The following is a 20,160-nucleotide window of genomic DNA, read 5'->3' as shown; positions in this document are numbered from 1 at the left end:
TTATACAGAATATTTAATTCTTCTTATCCACTGCTGAGGTTTACAGTTGAATTGTAATATCTGTTGGTTATGAAGATTAACTCACCAAACTGCTGGTGCACATTTATAATCTCTTGAATAATGATACTGTCAGTTTAAAAATGTTCATTTTCTTTTGGTTTACAAAGTCAGAAAAGCCTGAAGTTGCCAAAACATGATTCTATCCTCACATTAAGGAATAGAGATCGTTAAATCAATACCAGGATCGGATCAGCTAGTATCGGTACCGGCAGATACCAAAGCCCAGGTATCTATATTGGTATCGGGACCTAAAAAGTAGGATCGATGCATCCCTAGCGACAACACAAGGCAGGTGAGTGAGGTAGGCCCAACCAGCACATGTGATCCTGTCCCTGCCCACACTGATGAGCTACGTTAAGCCTCTTCCTACTTCTGCTTCTAACAACTTTTACAACTCTTAAGTTGTCCTAAAGTTGTGGTGAAAGGAAACAACTGACCTCTTGATCTTTAGCAAACAGAGTGAATAAAATGCATGGATGCATGTCTTCTAAAAGCTGGTATGTTGATATTTCTTGGCTTCACCACACCTGAAGTCTTTAGCTACCACAGCTAACGTCTAACCTGTGGGAGGTCGGTGGGAGGTGCTGATTTCATCCTGCTTTAGATGTAAATACTGGCACCATTATCAGACAACCCTGGTTATAAGATGACCCCCTGTTCAGGACAGTTTTCACAAAAAATATATTTCTAAGACCTTTTTTCCCCCTTTTTATAAAGGAAACTAATTATTTTGCATTAACAAGTAAACAAACATATTGAATGAAACAAGGTAGGTTACCGTTTTCAACACATTTGAGATGAAAAACATGTTTCCAACGCATTTTTGGGTCAGCTAACAGTAACTAACTCATGCATTGTAAGACGAGCGTAAGGATCTTATCCCCTCCTCAGCTTGTTCTGCTTTCTGTGCTACTTTTCTCTCATCACCATCTCCTCCATGTTTCAGTTTCACCCCCTGGAGCTGCAGGTGTGAGTGTCATCCTGTCTCAGTAACAAGGGTCACTCTCACTTTACAGATAAGTGGTTCTGTCTGTCGTCACAAATACTTGTGTTAAATGACTAAAGCCTGAATATAAGACGATCCCACTTTTTCAGATGTAATTCAAAGAAAAAAAATAACTGGTCTGAGATTCAGATCAGTAGGCTACGGTAAATATGGGGCACTGTTTGTATAGTTGTGCACATTGAAAATAACAGCAACAATTTTCCACATTTAGCTCTTAAATGTCTTAAAAATGTGGTGTGAATTTTTAAGTCACTTTTTTTAACACATACAGGGGAATATTAGTGATCATTTTCACATTTGATTTTATTGGGACAATACATTTGAATCAAAAAAACGGTTAGATCAAAATGCTAAATCAAAATGTAAATGTTAAATATAAATGTTAATATCAATTTAAATGTTCAATATACATTTAAATATTACATATAAATGTTACATACAAATATAAATGTTAAATCTAAAGGTTGATTGTTAAATCTTAATGTTAAATCTTTAAGTTAAATGTTGCTCTGCAAGCCTAAATATTCAGCTAATATGCAAAGTCACACTGCTGCCCTGTGGATGTACCAAAATAAAAGCTTCATAAAGCGATACCAACTTAGCTTGTCTGTACCATAGACTGGGTCAGTACTGACTGAGCGTTATGAAATCTCTTAATGGCCTCCAAAACAGCTTGTCCAACATTTTCTGCTAAATCAGTGCACATTATGGACAGCGGGAAGTCCCTCTAGTAACCCATAGGAGTCAGTACTGACAGACTACAGTTGGGATAAATCTGTATCGCTTTATGAAGCTTTTATTTTGGTATTTCCGCTAGGCGGCAGTGTGAATTTGCTTATAGGCTTAATATTTGGTAGCGCAGAGCAACATTTAAAGCACTTCAATAACTTAACTTAAATATATTTGTCACGACAAAAACAAATTGAAAAACATCCCAAACATTTCTCTAAATGTGTAAATAAAAAAAAAGTAACTGTTATAAAATTCACTCTACGTTTGTATGACGTTTTGGAGCTAAATGTGGAGAATTGTGTTATTGTGTAGAAAACGCACAGCCAAACACTCAGCCTCCATTTGATCACACAAAACACAGAAACATTATTTTTATTTACACTTTATTACACTTTTTATCCCAAAACACACATCTTCTACAGGGGGACGACTCGGCTGCTAAGATATAAAAATGAAAATGAGGAAGAAGAAATCAGAATCAGCACACATCCTGTCTGCCACCCCATGCTGCGGATCCATGAAAAATATGCACATAATATCAATGAAGGAGGGAAAGATAGATGTACAGACTAATAACTTGCTGCATTATCTATCAAACATGTAATAAAGACATAAAACCGGGAAGTGAGGGCGTCATATGTACAGATTATTGTCATGAAAAATGAGAAAGGAAAACATTTGTGGAGAAAAGTCGACTTGTTTTTGAAATTCACTTGCGACATCAAATCATCAAATCAGATTGTTTCTGTGTGTCTGGTAGAAATCAGTCTGTGGCACAAACATGGGAGCAGAATTAAAATCTGCCCCCGGTTCACAGTTCAGTCAGATCTCTGAACTTGATACACTAGAACAAAACTGATTCTTTGATGTCCGCAACAAACATCTCCTCACACGTACTGTTCCTTTAAACACCTCCTTTAAACATCCCTCACTCTTCTGATCAGAGAAAAACAAAATTAAAAGGCAGAGGAGGAAACTACTACAGTGGTTCAAAGGATGAAACTCAGAATGTGCCGAGCAGAACAGATCCACTAGGACTTCTTCCCCTTGTCCTTCTTCTTCTTTTTCCTCCTTCTTCTTCTTCTTTTTAGGTGATTTTGTTTTCCTCTTTTGTCTTTCTCTGAGTCACTGCTGTCACTGCTCTCATGTTTTACCTCTTTCTCCTTTTCTCTGTCTTTCCTGGATGACTCTCCCTTGCTGTCTGTTTTGTCTGCCTTGCCTTTGCCTCCTTTCTCCTTGTCCGCCTCCTCCTTCCCCCTGGCATTTGAAGGAGGCGTCAGATCACGGGACACCGTTATGAGCAACCTCTCTTTCCTCATCTCCTCTTTGAAGGACATGTTGTCCTGTCCTCCCCGGTGGTCTTTTGATTCCTGTGGTCTCCTGTGTCTCTGCGGTAGCCGTGCTCTTTGTGATCTCTCCTGTCTGAGGAGTGCTGGTGTTGGTTACTGCTGCTGCTGCTCTTTGGATAGCGAGAGTGTCGGTCCGTGCCGTTTCCTGCATGCTTGTCCACTTGGTCTTTCTGCTGAAGACACACAAACACAAATTCAGTGTGAACAAACTGAGCAGTGGTCAGAGGGGTCAGAGGGGGCAGAGGTCTACCTGTTCACTAAATCCCTGAGGGGGAGAGTTTCTGATTTTAGCCTGACGTGTAGCTCCTTCAAAATGAAACCAAACTCACACATTGGAGAAAACAACATGTGGTCCAGCTGGAAACGACAAGCAAGTCAACATTTACAGTCTGACTTTCTTTAGTTTTAAGCACACAGAACTGTCTGGTCCTAACGACATGTCCATGACCTTAAATATTTGATGAGGTCTAGCTGCTGTGCCTCGTGAGTAAATCATATTTGACACTCTTTAATTAGACACTCTTTTGTTTTACTGCTTCAGTAGTTTTAACATCATAATGTGTATTAACATGTTTGGTACGGTGGCCTGTCTGTGTCCTTCATGTACAAGGGGACAGTGGAAGGACAGAAGTTACATCTGCAGACCTAAGTGGGGTCTATTTGAAAATAATGTCTGAGATCTGCAGAGGCTCTTAGAGGGAATGAGAGCTGACACTGTGATGGATTTGAATTTGCCTGAAACACACCTATGAAGAATCATGAGACTAAATCCAACGCCTCAAGTTATTTAAAGGTGACATATCATGCAAAATGGACTTTTTAATGGTTCTCTACCTGGAATATGTTTCCCTGGCATGTCTACAAACCCCCCGAGAATGAAAAAAATCCATTCTGCCCATGTTCTGATTTCTACACCTTTCTGTAAATGTGTGAAACGAGCCGTTTCAGACTCCCGTGTTTTTGTTACGTAACAACAATATCCGGTCTGTCACGGAGTCAGAGCTCGGAGCTTGTTCAACCCATAGACTGTATAAAATAATACTGAATCCCCCCTCCGTTTTGCATTACCTGCACAAATGTGTGCTAACAAGGAGCTTAGGAGGGAGGCATGCAAGTTGTAGGCTGTCTTAATAAACACAAAGGTCGGTTTTACTCCCCACGTCTGCATATTTGAAGATCTAGTGGATGATTTTTATTCATCATGGATAAGTGCTAGCGCTAGTTAGCATAGCTACATAGCTACATGTCGTAGCTGTAGCTGTGTACCAAGACACACGTCTACATACTGACAAATAAAACAACAAGAAACACAGAATCTGTGACCAATCCTTCATAAAAGGTCCTGCTGCCTTTCTGGTAGAGGTCGGTTTTACTCCCCACGTCTGCAGATTTGAAGATCTTGTGGATGATTTTTATTTATCATGGATAAGTGCTAGCGCTAGTTAGCATAGCCACATAGCTACATGTTCGTAGTTGTGTACCAAGACACACGTCTACATACTGATAAATAAACAACAAGAAACACTAAATCTGTGACCAATCCTTCAGAAAGGTCCTGCTACAGGCGCCTCTCCATCAGGATCAGATTCTGGATCAGACTCAGATGGTTGAAGTAACGTGATCTCTGAGCAGCCGTGTATATTCAGCCAACATGTAAACATTAGATCAACGTGCTGGACAGCCGAGGCACGTCCACTTCCTGAGGGGCGTGGTCAGAGAGAAAACAGAGTGTTCTGAGGAGGACTGAAGAAGAGGGTTCTTCAGGCAGACCAAAATCTGATTTCAAAGTGTTTTTTTCAGCATAAACTTTAAAGACGTGTTTTGGGGACCTCTTAGACCAATATATATTGATGAAAAAAGCGTGATATGTCACCTTTAAAGTTTTGGGCTTCTTGCCTTTATGTTATAGGACAGCTGAAGAGAGACAGGAAATGTGGGGAGTAGAGAGTGGGGGAAGACATGCAGGAAATGGTCGGCCGGCCGGGAATCGAACCGGCGACCCCTGCGACGAGGACTGTAGCCTCTGTATGTGGGGCACTTAGACCGCTAGCCGATCAGCGCCCCACAACCCCTCAAGTTAAAGTATTTTCAAATTGCCTGATGTTTACAAATTATCGATATTTGGAAATTAACTTGCAAGCCGCGCTGAGTGAAGAGGGGGCTGCATGTAGCCTGCGGGCCTCCAGTCGTCCATCCCTGTTTTTCACTCATTCAACGTTTCTAATATAATTTTATTCTAATGAAGTACAGAAATATCTGGGCGTTTGTCCAGTACTGTCATGTTTTGCACCAATATGGGGCAATGAACAGTTTGCCTATGGGAATGTGCAGAGGTTCAACAATTCTGGAGGTCAGTGGTTAGCTTTGTTTCTCAGATTACATCAACACCTATTACCTTAAATCAGGGGTGTCAAACTCATTTCAGTTCAGGGGCCACATACAGCCCAATTTGATCTCAAGTGGGCCGGACATAAATAACAAAAATTCCAAATTGTTCTGTTTGTTTTAGTGCAAGAAGGTATCAGTAACATGAAAATGTTCACATTTAATGAACTATCTTTTTACTAAAACAGCTGTTGTATTTTTCACCATATTGAGTCTCAAAGTGGGGCCAAATATGATATTCTTTAAGCTCTGAAACCTGCTGTGAACACACCAAACACACAGGTTTCCCATTCAGCTGACACACAGTGTGTTATATTTACAGCAAAAGAACAGAGATTATCATAATTAAGAAGGTAAAGTTGAATATTGTTGACTCCTCAGCTCCAGCATGAACGGTTTGCTTGCTGGACAGTGTTGTATGCAGGGGTCCAAAAAGTCTATGAATTTCCGCCAGATTATGCAAATATTAATTTTCCTCACTTTGAGAAATAAAATCCTGGAGCACTGTTCATGTGCCTTCTGTCAGCTGTTTGATTGTATGTGACCCCCAGAGAACAAATTTGAAATAGTAGTTACTTTTATTGAAAAATTAATGAAAAGTTAATGTCTTCTCTGTAATTTTTTTACTTTGCAAAGTCGTCCTGTGGGCCAGATTGGAACCTCTGGCGGGCCGGATTTGGCCCGAGGGCCATATGTTTGACACCCCTGCCTTAAATCCTAAAATGTGTTTGTTTGGTTTGTTTCCAAATAACTGTACTCTGCCTAAAAGAGAGAAAATGATGGTGGACCTTTGTTTGTTACAGGCAAGGTGTTTAATTGCATTGTATTGAAAGATTGTGTGTTGCCCCTCTCTTGGTCGATGGTTGAAGGAATTAACAGCAAGTTTAGCTCTTGAGGAAGAAGGCTTTTGAGTTTACTGATACCTGGGAGACATTTTTGAATTTAATAAACATGTTGACATTGAAGAAGTGCTGGAATTGAGATGCGAATGACACGTTCTATATTTATGATGTGAAGAATGTATGAAAAACTCAAATGTGTGCCAGTATATATATATATATATATATATATATATATATATATATATATATATATATATATATATAAAATAAAAAATAAAAAAATATATATAATTATTGTTATTTATTTTTTAAATGTAATTTTATTTTTTGTAAGGTTTTGTCTGGAATTTTCTGAAAATGTCCTGACAATTAAAGCGTTACTCTTATTTATTTTCTACGTTTTCTGTATGTGTTTTATGGGTATAATATTCTGCCAATGAGTGTGTGCGTGTGTGTGTGTGTGTGTGTGTGTGGGGGGGGGGGGGGGGGGGGGATCTACTGATCGGTGTGTCGTGATATGCTTTCATGCAACAACTTTAGATATGCTCACACTTTACAACACTTCCTCTTTTAGTAACCGGGTGCAAACAAACAGCAGAAACAAACCACGCTCATCAACACATATGCAGATGATCAGACACTTACACTGCTGGAGTTACTCTGACGGTGAGTGGCTGCATGATTCTCAGCACTGTTCAAATCTCCAATGAACTCCTCACACTTCTGGCAATAAAACCCGATCACTGGAGTCAGAAAACTCAATCCTGCAATCAGACCAGACACAATCAGAGAACCATGAAAGGTATCTTAGAGCATAAAGGAGGCAGAAAGTGTATTATTGTTAGCAGAGTAGACTTCTTTACCGTCTTGTTTCAACAATGCCTCGAGTTCTTTCATCAATGTTTCCATCTTATTCATTCTGGTTTTTTTATCGATCTTCCTGTCGTCACTTTCTCCCAACTGGGAAAGAGAAGAGAAGATTTCAAATACAGGAAGTTCAGACATTATTTAATGTGTTCACCTAAACTCATCACACGTTAGTACTTGGCACATCTGTGAAAACCTGTACCTTGTGTTTATCAGAGGATGTCGGAGATCTGCCGCTGCCATCAGTCTTTTCACGTTTCTCTTTTGTTGCTGAGAAAGACAGAAAAACAACATGACTGCTTACTCTCCATCAAAAGCAATACGTTTAAGAGCAGCTAAACTTTAAATTACTGATGACCAGACACTTCCACAGGACCAGGCAGACATGAAGCTGGAGCTGTGGAGCTACAGCTATCGGAGATTTAAAGATATGAATGCTTCCAGGACTCAAGAAGAGTTTGTTTGAGGTGCTCTTTGGATACGAGTGTGTAGACGTCAGAGCACGAGAAACCCAAAGCACTCTCTTAATCTAGAACTTAAATCCATCTATGGTCATTTAGACCTAAAAAAAAAAGCTCTCCATGTATTTTCTTATCAGCTCTTTGTCCTGGGTTTGTGAGTTAGAGGCATGAAGAGAAAGGTCGCTATCTTTGGAGGGTTGATACTTTCAAAAGGTATCTTAGTCGTGCTGGATTCTCCAGAGTTACCTGCGCAAGATTTACAAGCTTCTGGCATGAACACACGTCGAGGAGAATAAAAAAATTAATTGAATGTAAAATATGTGATAAACATATCGTTGAATGAGTTGAGAGAGTAAGTTTTATTCTTCATAAAGTGTAGAGTCCTCACCTTTGATCAGCGACTGCAGAGACTCCAGAGCTTGCCGAACATTCGGGTTGCCCAGTGCCGGCAACGCTAAACTCACTGCTGCCGAGTCTGAAGCTGAGAGCGTGGGAGCCTGCTGCTTCTCCTCTTTCTTCCCCATGACATCACTGATATTTGTCGAGCCCAGACTTTTCAGTATGTTTTTGACCTTCTCACACTCACTGCTGTCCAGGTTGGCTGTGGCTAGGTTTAAAGAAGATAGCTGAAGGGGCTGCTTTAGATTCAGCATGTCCCCAAAGCTGCTGAATAAGGACTGATTGTGCTGCTGACTGCCAACAGCTCGACTCTCATCTCTCTCTCGTTTCTCATGTTTGCCAATCTGAGAAAATGCTGCAAAAAGTGAGGAGGAGGCATTGGCTTGTTTTGCTCCAATGTCTTCATTCCCATACAAGAACGACTCTTCATCTTCAAGCTCCTCAGCCTTCTGGACCTCAGGGTCCTCTTGACTTTGCATCTGGAGCCAAGAGAAGTCTCCGCCAACTCTGTCATGGGGCAGGAGCATACTGTCATTGTCCATGGATGTTAGATGTTCTTGACTGTCATCTGGCTCACGTTTGGGGCTTCCATCTGATCCCTGAATAGAAGAGATCCAAACAAGGTTATACACTGAACTGCTTGACTTTGTAAACTTGCATTATTAAAAACTAAATGTTCTTGGAAAAAAACAAATACAATTAACTAAATCAACTGCCTTCTCCAAGGAATGTCACGTCTAGGCTTAAGAAGGAGATGCAATTTACTACAATGCCCAAGATTTCTTATAACATTAAGTAACGCTGTTAGAAAATTTGTGAATAGTGAATAGTTGTGGGCACATGAAAGAGTTCTAGTTTTCAAGGGTACTAGAGTCATGCTTTGTCTCAGCAGTCTGGGTCCACAAAGTCCCAAAAATTTGGGCCCCAGTTTGGCTTTACATTTAAAATCCTGTGCCCCATGTAAAGAAACTTTAGTCCTAGAAATAGGCAGCACAGGCTCAATAATCTGTGTCCCTTTGCTGCATGTTATTCCACACTGTCTTCCAGTGTCCTACCATATCCAGTGTCCTGTTCTCCCAATAAAGACGTAAAAAAAAGCTCAAAAATAAAAGGAAAGAGTTCTAAAAAGTTCTTATAAGTTTATGTTTGGAGAAACGACAGAGCTGGTGTCTGCAAGGGAAACCCCCCCCCCAAAAAACAGATTTCTTAAGCCGCTTTTTTGCACTGAAACTTTTTTCTTCCTAAGTCACAATCAGCTTTAAAATGTGCACCGGTGGTCATGCCTCAAATTCCTCTAACTACCTTCCAATCGACCACAAACCTAAAGCTCTGCTAGGTAATCGTTTTTTTCTTGTGTGCACAAGTGAGTCATCTTGTGTTCCAAGTTAATATTTGGTGCACGGGTGCTAGTTACAAAATACATTCACCACCAGTCAAAAGTTTGGAAACACCTTCTCATTCAAGGGTTTGTATTAATTTTAATTATTGTAAACACTGTAGATTAATACTGAAGACATCAAAACTATGAAAGAACATATGGAATTATTGAATGAACAAAAAAGTGTTAAACAAAGCAGAATCTGTTTTATATTTTAGATTCTGTAAAGTAGCCCCCTTTTTCCTTCATGACAGCTTTGCACACTCTTGGTATTCTCTCAGTCTGCTTCATGAAGTGGTCTCCTTGAATGGTTTCTAATGAACATGAGCCTTGTCAAGAGTTCATTTGTAGAATGACTTGCCTTCTTAATGTGTTTGAGACCATCAGTTGTGTTGTTCAGAGGTAGGGTTAGCACACAGTGGATAGCCTTATTTGACTACTGATGTAATCCAGATTATGGCAAAACCATATTATTTCATAGTTTTGTTGTCTTCAGTATTAATCTACAATGTGGAAAATAATTAAAATATACAAAAAAAACATTGAATGAGAAGGTGTGTCCAAACTTTTGACTGGTACTGTAGGTTCTCTCAAACATACCACGTGGAGGAAAAAGCTCTTTGACTAAGAAAAACAGACTCAGCTCAGTTTGGGGCGCACCCCTCAACTCTGCCCGGCATTAAACAAATGCTGTAGAAATCTCTCTATCTGTACTCTTAGTAAAGGCGCACTGACAGAACCTGTGGTGTTGTAGTTGTTTATGCATGAAGGGACCAGATCAAATAATATCAATGCCCATCCCTGACAGGTAGGAAACTTTTTGATTTGAATGGACCTTTAATCATCCAAACAGATAATCTTCCAGAAACAAACGTCCTGTGGAGATTAACACCTGACTGAACTTAGACATTCTGTAGACGAAAGATGAACTTTACCTTAATAGTGAGAATGGCATCTTTGAGGGAGGGCAACCGGTCCTCCATTTCTTTGCTGTTCATGACGAGCTTCAGCCCCTCCAGGAGACTGCTTCCAGCCAGATTATGGCCACTGCTGATGCTGACGCTGCTGCTACGGCTGTGGCTGGGGCTCCTCTTTCTCTTTCTGTCTTTGCCCCGGCTCTTTTCACCACTGCTACTTCGTGATTTGGACCTCCTGACCCGGCTCTTGCTCCGTAAATGACTCTTTTTGCTTTTGCTCTGGCTCGAACTCCTACTCCGAGCCCTGCTTTTGCTTCCGGCCCGGCTTTTGCTTCCGGCCCTGCTTTTGCTTCCGGCCCTGCTTTTGCTTCCGGCCCTGCTTTTGCTTCCGGCCCGGCTTTTGCTTCCGGCCCTGCTTTTGCTTCCGGCCCTGCTTTTGCTTCTGGCCCTACCTTTACTTCCAGCCCTGCTCTTGCTTCTACCCCGACTCTTCGCACGAACGCGACTTTTGCTCCTCCCTCTGCCGGCTCTGCTTTTGCTTCGTGCACGGTTCTTGGCTCTAGATCTCCCCTGGCTCCTGCCACGACTGCGGCTTCGACTACGGCTTCGGCTTCGACTACGGCTCTTGCTCCTGGTCAAACGCTTCTGGAACTTGGGGTCTGACTTGACGGCTTCTTTTAAGACACTGGCGGACTTAAATGCATCAGCCAGGTTGAATGCCATGTTTCCTTTGAGGTAGTTTGGGAGCGGCTTGTTTGCTGCAATACATCTCAGAAACTCCTCACCAGCTCGTTCACTGAAAATCAAGAACGCATCTGCTTCAAACACCAGAAACACAAAACGCTGCTGAATCTGTACCGGCTCAGACTCAAACAGGCTTTCATAACATGTACAATTTAAAATGGTGTACCTGTTGTCAGAGGGATGATGATCCACAGATGGGAGGTTCCACTGCGGTGGTTCTGCGGGAGGGACGTTCGGCCTGCCCCCCAAAGGAACTGTACTACGGTCTACGGAGAAGCTGCTACAGTGGGGCTGAGAGTGTTCAGAATTCATGTTATAGTACTTTACAAGACAGAACTGCACAGGCATAGGAAAGATAACGCTACTTTGGGAAGCTAATTCACTCTACTGTCAATCAGCTCAATCGAAACACAATGAAAATGCTAGCAAACAGAAATAACGTGTGTGTGTGTGTGTGTGTGTGTGTGTGTGAAATAAAGGCGGAGTTCTTAATTATCTGTAAATACAAATATCAAACGTAGACTATGGGAAACGTTACGACTGGCCGAAATGACCAAGTACAGCTTTGAAAAAGTTCTACAAGTGGGAGAAAGTGGTCTAGATGTTGTTGGACATTGGTGAACTCTAGTTTAGATGTTTACAAAATGTAAATAATCTACTAATCTTTGCGATTTTCCAGTAAATTCTGTAGATGGCCCATATTTGTAAAATGCAACCATAGACTGTGTAAAATATGGACGTAGTCTCAGTGACATCAGCCATGGGTTTCTGAAGAGAGGTTTTAAAGCCAAACGTTGGAGGTCATCATGTTGGAAATGCTGACTTAGCTTAACTTTTGGTCAAACTATAAACAGACAGAGGTGAAACAGAGGAGGGCTTCCAGCCTCCTGGCAAATAGCGACATTGTGGCGCCTGTCTGACATCTCAGTGTTAAAAGTGTTAAAAACTGCAGTTCATCAAGCGTCCACTTGAGGCTGGCTGTAGAAACACATAAATCAGTATTTTTGGAAGATATTGAACTTATCAGTTTTGTCCAAATAAGGACATGGCTGACTTGATTGACAAGGCGGTTACCCTGTAGCTGTTAGTAAAGAGGCTAAAGTCCCACCTCTTTACGTAACACTAGCTTTGACAAAGCTTGGTTGTGTTCAGCATTTCCAATATGGCTCCTGCTGACGATTGGCTTCAAAACAGCACTTCAGAAACAGATGGGTGATATCAAGGATACTACGTCCATTAATTATACTATGTCTAGTCTATGGTTTGAAGTAGGAGACACACCCATAATTAATCTAAAATGTGCCATCAGAAGATTGTGCACAGACATCTGGATCTGAGGATATTCTAATAAGATCATAGTCACTGGTGGACCATGTTGAAACCACTCACAGGACCCTTTAAATGATTTGGAGAGATGCCAAAAAACTTGAACCTGTTCTGGAACAAATGAAGATGGTCTAAAGTTTCGAAGTCAGTGTGCAAACATGACCAACACGTGAGATCGTATTTCTTTAAAACATGCGGTATAGACTCAGTGTGCAAAGGCCTGTAGCCTTAGTCCCTTGGTGTAAAGATGCGTGTTTTAATACTAATGGGGGCCTGCCTCAAGTGGACACTTGAGGTAGTGCAGATTTTTGCACTTGTGCAATGACTTCCTTTCTTACTATTAATGCCTGAGGTTGCTGCTTCAAGCTGGAAGTTTCTCTTTATGCCTTAACTGAGAAAATAAATCAGGAATAGAAGACAATAATTTTATCCTTACTGTCCTGGATTTACTGATGATCTCAAAAACTGAGCAAGAGAAAAGTTAATTTACGGCCTTTTCACACATGGATAAAGGTGTTCATACAGCAAGTTCAAGGAGCAATATTCAGGCCTCTATAATGTCTCATCTTCATTATTAAAGTGACAGAGGAGTGAAAGTAGGACCAAGTAGTCCCACCACTGTGCCAGCATTGGTGGTAGTAACAGAGCCGATGAAACAGCCCTGTGCATGTCTGAGTATGTGAATGTGTGTTTACCTCTCATGCAACGCTGTAACGCAATGTAGCTTCACATAATGATACAAACATGCCATCAATATGAAAGTAAAAAGGTGTGGTGAAGTCGGAACTTTGTTCTGGCACTGTTGCAGAAAATGGCCAATATCAAATGATGACAGAAAACGGGGTTCTCTTTAAAGCTTCTCATATATTTTGATTCAGTTCTCTCTGTGGGATAAAACTGGCACAGAAACAGGATCACAGAACAGGTTACACATTCATTAAACAAATTACTCAATGCTAGCACATTAACGAAGCATTTTAAATGGTCAAGATGATGTAAAAAAAAAAACTACCTTTGATACCAGGGGGTTGTAATTCAACTTTTCATGGATAGTAAACACTTGTAGGGAGGTTGAAGGGGGAAAAAAGACAACTTGGAACAACACTCCCTTTAACTCCCTCTGGTAATGCATCCATAATGTTATATATGTCACAGTGGACAAAGTGTTGGGACTGACTTGCAATTGGTCTTGAAAGTGAGATCTAAAACTAATTTTAATTGAATTAACGATGCACTAAAAACCTAAATACAATGAGAAGTAAGCGCTCTTTTAAAGTGACGCACAGAGAGCCATTTAAAAATATTCAGATGCATGTTGTTCATAACTGTTCATAATGCTAGTGGTTAGCTCGCTGGCTGTAGTAATTAATCAAACAAGAAGAAATGCATGTTATCTCAGCTTCCTAAAGCTTTGAGGTTTACGCCTTGTCTTCACTTTCATATGTGTAGAGTCAACTGGAAGTCCATTCATTCCAATGGGAACCTCTGCGATGCCCGATGTGTCTGTGAAACTCTCCACTCTAATATTTCAGTCCTGGATCGGCATCTAGTACGTTCAAATGTTTGAACTTCTGCAGTGGATTTTGGAAGGGCCGTATGACAGTGTGCTAGCTTCACAATGAGGCGGCTAACTAGCTAATAGGCCTTTTCCTCAGATTGAGTTACCAATGATAGTTGTTGAGTGAGACTGTACCGTTAAAATAACTTGTTTATTTAGTGATTGTGCTTAAGTATGGTGATGCATTGAGTACAGTCAGCCTGTCTTTATCAGGTTGATATAAAATAAATACAGTCAGATTTATCAGCTATCAGACAAAAGCCTTCCCACATGGCTACAGGTAGTTTCTATCAATCCTTAGAGAAATGCTCTGCTTTACACTGGACACTTCATCTGTTTTTCTCTAGTTCTACAGACACAGTGGGATCGGGCCTACAGTTTTAGCTTATTGTGACATTTTTACAATTAAACAAATATTTAATTTAAATTTTAACAACAAAATATCCAGCAACAAATCAATTACATTTCTGTTCAGGTCTGAGGCAGCAATCACCAATGAGCTCTGACAGCTGGTTTTAAAGACTGCCTTAGAAGCCATCGTGATCCTGTTTCTTCTTTTGGACTTCCATAATAATCGCCAGCTCTGGTTCTAGTTCTTCCAACTCTTCCTCTGCGCTCCATATTTGCTTAATGATTTCTGTTGGTGTAGAGAAAGACCAGTCTAATTTATCTGCAAGAAGATACAAGTCACAGGCAATGACAGGTTTCACGGCACAGACTGTCCAGAGCCCTGTGCACTCATTTGAATTCATGTCGAGCAACAGATTTCTTTGTGCATTACGCTCAATAGAGAAACATGATTTTAGTAATTGTAAACAATCTTTTTGCATTCATTTCTGTTAAAAATTGACCTGAAATTTGCTCGAATCCATCTTCCCAAACTAGCACCAAAACAAAAAACACACTCAGCAAATGATCCACCAGACCACTGATATAACTGCAAACCACACATCACTACGGAGTACAAGATCTGCAAACCATGCAGGGATAATCCTTTACAAGCCAAGTTTAGAAATGAACAATTAAACACAAGATGCAGACGAATTAATGCAAAACTCAATAAAACATCCCCACAACAATTTCTGAAACAAAAAACAAAACAAAACTTAAAATAAAAAACAGGATACAAGTGAACATTCTGTACACGCATTCAGTCTGACATAGTTTTGCAAAGGACCTAGCTCACTATATGTAAGAACTAATAGTATTTATGCAACTATTACCAAGACTAATTGTTCATCCAAAGTGTGTATGTAATGAAGTAGATTCCAAATCAAAGAGATGAACTTTCTTCTGTGCATCCTCCAAACTTCTTCTTTTCTTTCAGCTGTAGATGAATTCTGCAACACCTTCCTGCTCGGTCCAATAACTCAGCCAACACTTGATTCTTTCTTATTTTGACTGAGAAATACTGAAAACAAAGCAAGGACCATTCCTGTCAAACAAATTAAACCAGATATCAGATTAATACAAACATGTATCATCACATTAAACACAAGAGGAAACTGTAGTTTATAATCACGGTTGTAAAAAGTAATAATCACTGATATCTGCAATTTGAATCGTGTTGATAAAGTGTAACTCAATTTAACGTTTTTTAAAATAGCTCACACATAACCTCGTCTATTTGGCTGCAGTAATAACAAAGAGTCAGGGACATTTTACTTACCCGTTTGATGTGAACCATGTACGAGTGTCTGAGCAACAAATACAAGCGTTCGATTCGTTCTGTGTTGACAAAGTGAGCGTGCCGTTTGTCTTCAGGAAAACGTGACGCTTGACGACGGTAGCTGCTGAAGCCAGGGTGCTAATACGAAGCTGCGTTCATCAAAATGGAAATATGGTGTTGCAGGACTGAAACTTAGCTGATGCCATGCAAAGAACTATTAAAGTAGTTAGTATAGCTACAGCTATGCATTGTAGGTTCAGTGTTAGACCTCATATATATTGTATCTATATTTATATCTATATTTTTTAAGCTTACCAAGGGGCAGCGTTTTTTCCTTCGTGTAGTTATATAATCTAAAATAAATGTTTTTACCATTCATTTCTTAGGCCTGCGTTTGCAGTTGTGCATAAAAGAAAGAAAAAAAAGAGATGCGCTGAGTTTTAAAGAATACTGGTCCAGATCAGAGCCTAGTTTATACTTCTGCATTGAATTGCCACTGTAAGTCTGCATTGTAAAAATGTAACTACTAAGGATGTTAACAATAAATGGAGTATCGATTAATTGATTAAGAACTTACTCAAAAACGTTTTTTTGTTTTTTCGATTTCATATCACTTTGAACAAACATCATGTGGTCTTATATTTGGTTCAGCTATCAGGGAGGTGTTTGAAGTTTAAAGCATGCTTTGATGTGAATCAGCTGACTGAAGGTGTTGCTCACAGTGGAGACACTCAGCTGGGGGCTGCGGCTGAGTGACAAGTCTTCACAAGCACTTTTTTTTCTCCGCCGCTGGACTGATTCTGACCCGGTTGCGCTCCCGGCTGACACCTGACCGCGTTCACATGCTTATTTTTCTCAATAAGAACGAGTTGACACAAAACTGGACTCTGAGAGTCTGAAATATGTTTCTGTTCAGTTCTCTTGTTGAAATCTGAGCCTTCACTTTTATGACTGTATGTCCGAGGAGATTATGAGCCTGCTCCACACATTGATATTCAGCATGTTTAACATTTTGAACTGTTCAATACGATCTGTAGTTATTCAATGATATCAGTATACATTGTGTCGTGAAGGAAAATTTGTTTCAGGTTTAAAAACGTATTTGGCATTGTTTTTGACATGGAAAACATCTAAGTTTTTTAAAATGATTTATCAAAGATTCCAAAGATTGATCACAGAGAATATGTGACATTGACATCCCTAGTAACTACACATTAAAACGATGCAGAATGCAAGCCCTGTTATTGGTCCGCTGGGCAGCATGGCGTTTCCTGTTGTTACAACATTTCCAGAACTGCCGTACACCTGCCGTACTTTCCATCTCCTTCGGCCTCTCCTCTCTATTCCTCTTTGTAATAGTTGCTGTTTGATCAACAGCAACTATTCAGCTAGTTCCTGGCTGAAAAACAAGCAGAAAACGAAGCCGGACTGGACACAGGTGATCTGACCTGCACAGAAATCCCACTGCCTACAAGCATTTCTGCAGAGCACTGCAGAGCGACACCACTACAGTGCAGAAGTATGAACCAGGATCATAAGTTCTCTATTTTATTTGTGCATTGTTTGTTCTCGTCAGCCACACGTCGCTTCTGAACAGTACGTTTAACTCCCAGACGGCTGAGTTGAAAAGTGAAATGTTCTTGTATCAAACATAATTTAAATATGGCCAAAGTATCTCCAGTTTTAGCTACCACCTGTGAAACAAGCATACAATTGCAGCTACTGAGACTGATGTCAGTGGGGAACCTCATCACAAAAACCTGTAGAGCAATATTATATATAACTCCTTAAAAGTGCACTGCCACACTAACCAGGAATCACTGGACCTCAGTGAGTAATCAGAACTATCTCTGAGTATCTGCACAGCAAGTTGACACTGATTGATATTTTATACATGCACTCTTGCACATTTGTGTAACAGTGTTCTCATTTAAGAAAAATAATAAAAACAAACTGTATTTACATAGTATTTGCTTTCTTGTGTTGTATTTGGGTCTTTGAAGTACAAGCTGCATGAGTCTCTTAAACTGAATCAAACTAAACTGAATTAAATAAGTTGTTCAGGTGTAATGACCATACATGCACCCAAGAAACATGATGCTATGTATATACTCTCTAATGTTTAATCAGATGTATAAATAGAGCAGCTAGGTACATTTCACAATTCCTCAGGTGGTAGACTACAACTGTTATCTGTTAGCATGATGCTAACACACCATCATTTGAATCAATGTTATGTTATTAACAAGCTGACTTAGCATGCCGAGCTGCCTCTACAAGCCTGGTGGGTACGTACAATGAAATGTCCAGGTGGTCTGTTGTGGAGAAAGTCCAGTGGTGGCGTTGAAAAAGGTCCACGGAGGGGTAAGTGTCCGGGAGGGGGAATCCCACAGGGCCCGCCGGGTGTGAAAGGAAGGCCATGGGATGGAGGGGGTCCGAACGGCGGCGGCCCGTGTGGGTGTTTACCTGGGCGGTACATGTCCTACTTCATGCAGGTATCCCGTAACATGAAGAGGAGCACGCTTCGTGGAAAATGTGATCACTTTCTCTTGATTTTCCGGTTTTACTTTCTGCAGAAACTGTGGCTACCAAAATAAATACAGCAGTGATACTTCTTCTTCTTCTTCTTCTTCCGCGTTTGATGGCGGGTGGAAAGTGGGGTTTAAGACCCACTAGCGACCCCTACTGGGCTGGAGTGTAAGATAAGATAAGATAAGATGTACTTTATTGGTCAAAATTATTTTGTTACAGCAGCTTACAACACGGGTCAGGGGAATACAACAATGTACTAACATAGTTAAAAAATATGATAACAATAGTAATAGCAATGACAAAGGTAAAATAGAATAGAATAGAATAAAATAAAATAAAATAAAATAAAATAAAGTAAAATGAAATAAAATATGGGAACTAATACGGATGTATACTCACTATCTACACTTCTATCTGATATTAAGATAAGGTAAGTTATTGCACGATAAAAAATGCATCAGTTTATTTAAAAACAAACACAGTATGAAGAAGGCATAAGGCATAGGGCGTAGGGCACCTATTACAATTAACTAACTTACTAACAAACTGAATGAATGAACGAATGAATGAATTCAATTAATTAATTAACCCCGTAAAAGAATTCAACCCGTTGTTCATTTTACGAGAAGTTTAGTTATTTATTTTACATTGTATCAGGATGTTTAAAGCTGCTGTTGGTAGGAATGTTATAAAAAACATTACTTTTTTTCTGCTGGGTTTGGAGAAAAGGTCATAATGCCCATCGGTACTCCTCAGTAAGTGGAGTAATTTGAGACTATCGCGAAATCTCTGCTTTTTCCAATGCCTTTGTATCAAGCAATGTAATTATTCCCTTTGTTCCCGTTATGACGGACCAATCATAGCTAATCTCCAATCCTCTGATTGGTTAAGCGCTCCTACTACGTCCTCTGATTGGTTACGAGTCCGGCACTATCATGACTGCACACGTCGATCTGTGTTGGGGGGCTAAGAGGAAATCTGGTTGGGAGGGATAGTGTTGACCTTCGAAGTCCCTCTCTCTGAACAGATGTTTACTCTGTGACTACCAACAGCAGCTTTAAGTATTTATTCATCTAGTTTATTTGATAGGGACAATGCAGATTACATAGTATACCTTCTGCCAGTTACACACAGCTGCAGTAGCTGATGCTTTGCATGCAGAGATTAAAGCTGTTGCTAGTTTCCAACTCCTTTCCCTAGTTCATCTTTTAGTAAGATAAGAGGAAGGTAGAAAGATATGAAGATTACGTAAAATAACGTACTTACAGTAACAATTGTGGAAAGAAATTAAAGAAGAACAGAGGGTGATTATTTACATCATGGTTGTACTGAATTAAAGCAAACTATTTAAGATCATTATAGAAGAGTTAAAAATGCTTACACCTCTGATGTTGCTTTAACCCCACTTTTGTTAAAAGTCTTTATATCTTGTGTTAGTGTTATTTCCGTTGGTAGTTTGTTCCACATTTGAGATTTTACAATTGACACTCGTTGTGCCCCGGGTGTTCCTAATACTATTCTGCCTGATGACAGATTTGCAGAAAAATTCTGGTGCTAAGTTTTGCAAACATTTAAAAAACAGTTTCAGGCACAATATATATACATATTTTTAAGTTATTATTTTGGTCATTTTTGTCTGAAATGACATGACAGCTGAAGAGAGACAGGACATGTGGGGAGTAGAGAGTGGGGGAGGACATGCAGCAAATGGTCGACCGGCCGGGAGTCGAGCACGGTGACCTCTGTTACGAGGGCTGTAGCCTCTATACGTGGGGCGCTTAGACCGCTAGGCCGCTTGTGAAGACTTTTTATTATTTCAACTGTTGCTGTCCTTATATCAATGTTTGTTTTTGGTTGTGAAATCTTCTGGGCTACATGCTTCGAGTATGAAAAGTGATATACAAATTAAGGTTAGTTGAGTATGAAACTAGAAGC

At 40.1% G+C, this 20,160-nt stretch overlaps 1 protein-coding gene across 2 annotated transcripts; it reads right to left on the bottom strand.

The window, feature by feature from the left end:
- Positions 1 to 2,164: 2,164 nt before the first annotated feature.
- Positions 2,165 to 18,346, bottom strand: si:ch211-195b21.5 (E3 ubiquitin-protein ligase RBBP6). 2 transcript variants are annotated; one of them, XM_034681878.1, is made up of 8 exons: positions 17,990 to 18,346; positions 11,307 to 11,431; positions 10,415 to 11,192; positions 8,091 to 8,700; positions 7,444 to 7,511; positions 7,238 to 7,334; positions 7,020 to 7,138; positions 2,165 to 3,317 (listed from the first exon to the last, which is right to left on the bottom strand). In XM_034681878.1, exons 1-8 carry the CDS (start codon positions 18,170 to 18,172, stop codon positions 3,114 to 3,116), a joined length of 2,184 nt encoding a protein of 727 aa, XP_034537769.1. In that variant the 5' UTR covers positions 18,173 to 18,346; the 3' UTR covers positions 2,165 to 3,113. The 2 variants fall into 2 exon arrangements, with proteins under 2 accessions (XP_034537769.1, XP_034537768.1); XM_034681877.1 differs by having other exon boundaries at positions 2,165 to 3,320; positions 17,990 to 18,345.
- Between the last annotated feature and the right edge of the window lie 1,814 nt (positions 18,347 to 20,160).

The sequence above is a fragment of the Notolabrus celidotus genome, chromosome 4 (assembly GCF_009762535.1).
Source record: "Notolabrus celidotus isolate fNotCel1 chromosome 4, fNotCel1.pri, whole genome shotgun sequence".
Classification (NCBI taxonomy): domain Eukaryota; kingdom Metazoa; phylum Chordata; class Actinopteri; order Labriformes; family Labridae; genus Notolabrus; species Notolabrus celidotus.
This window is presented reverse-complemented; position numbering and strand designations above follow the sequence as displayed.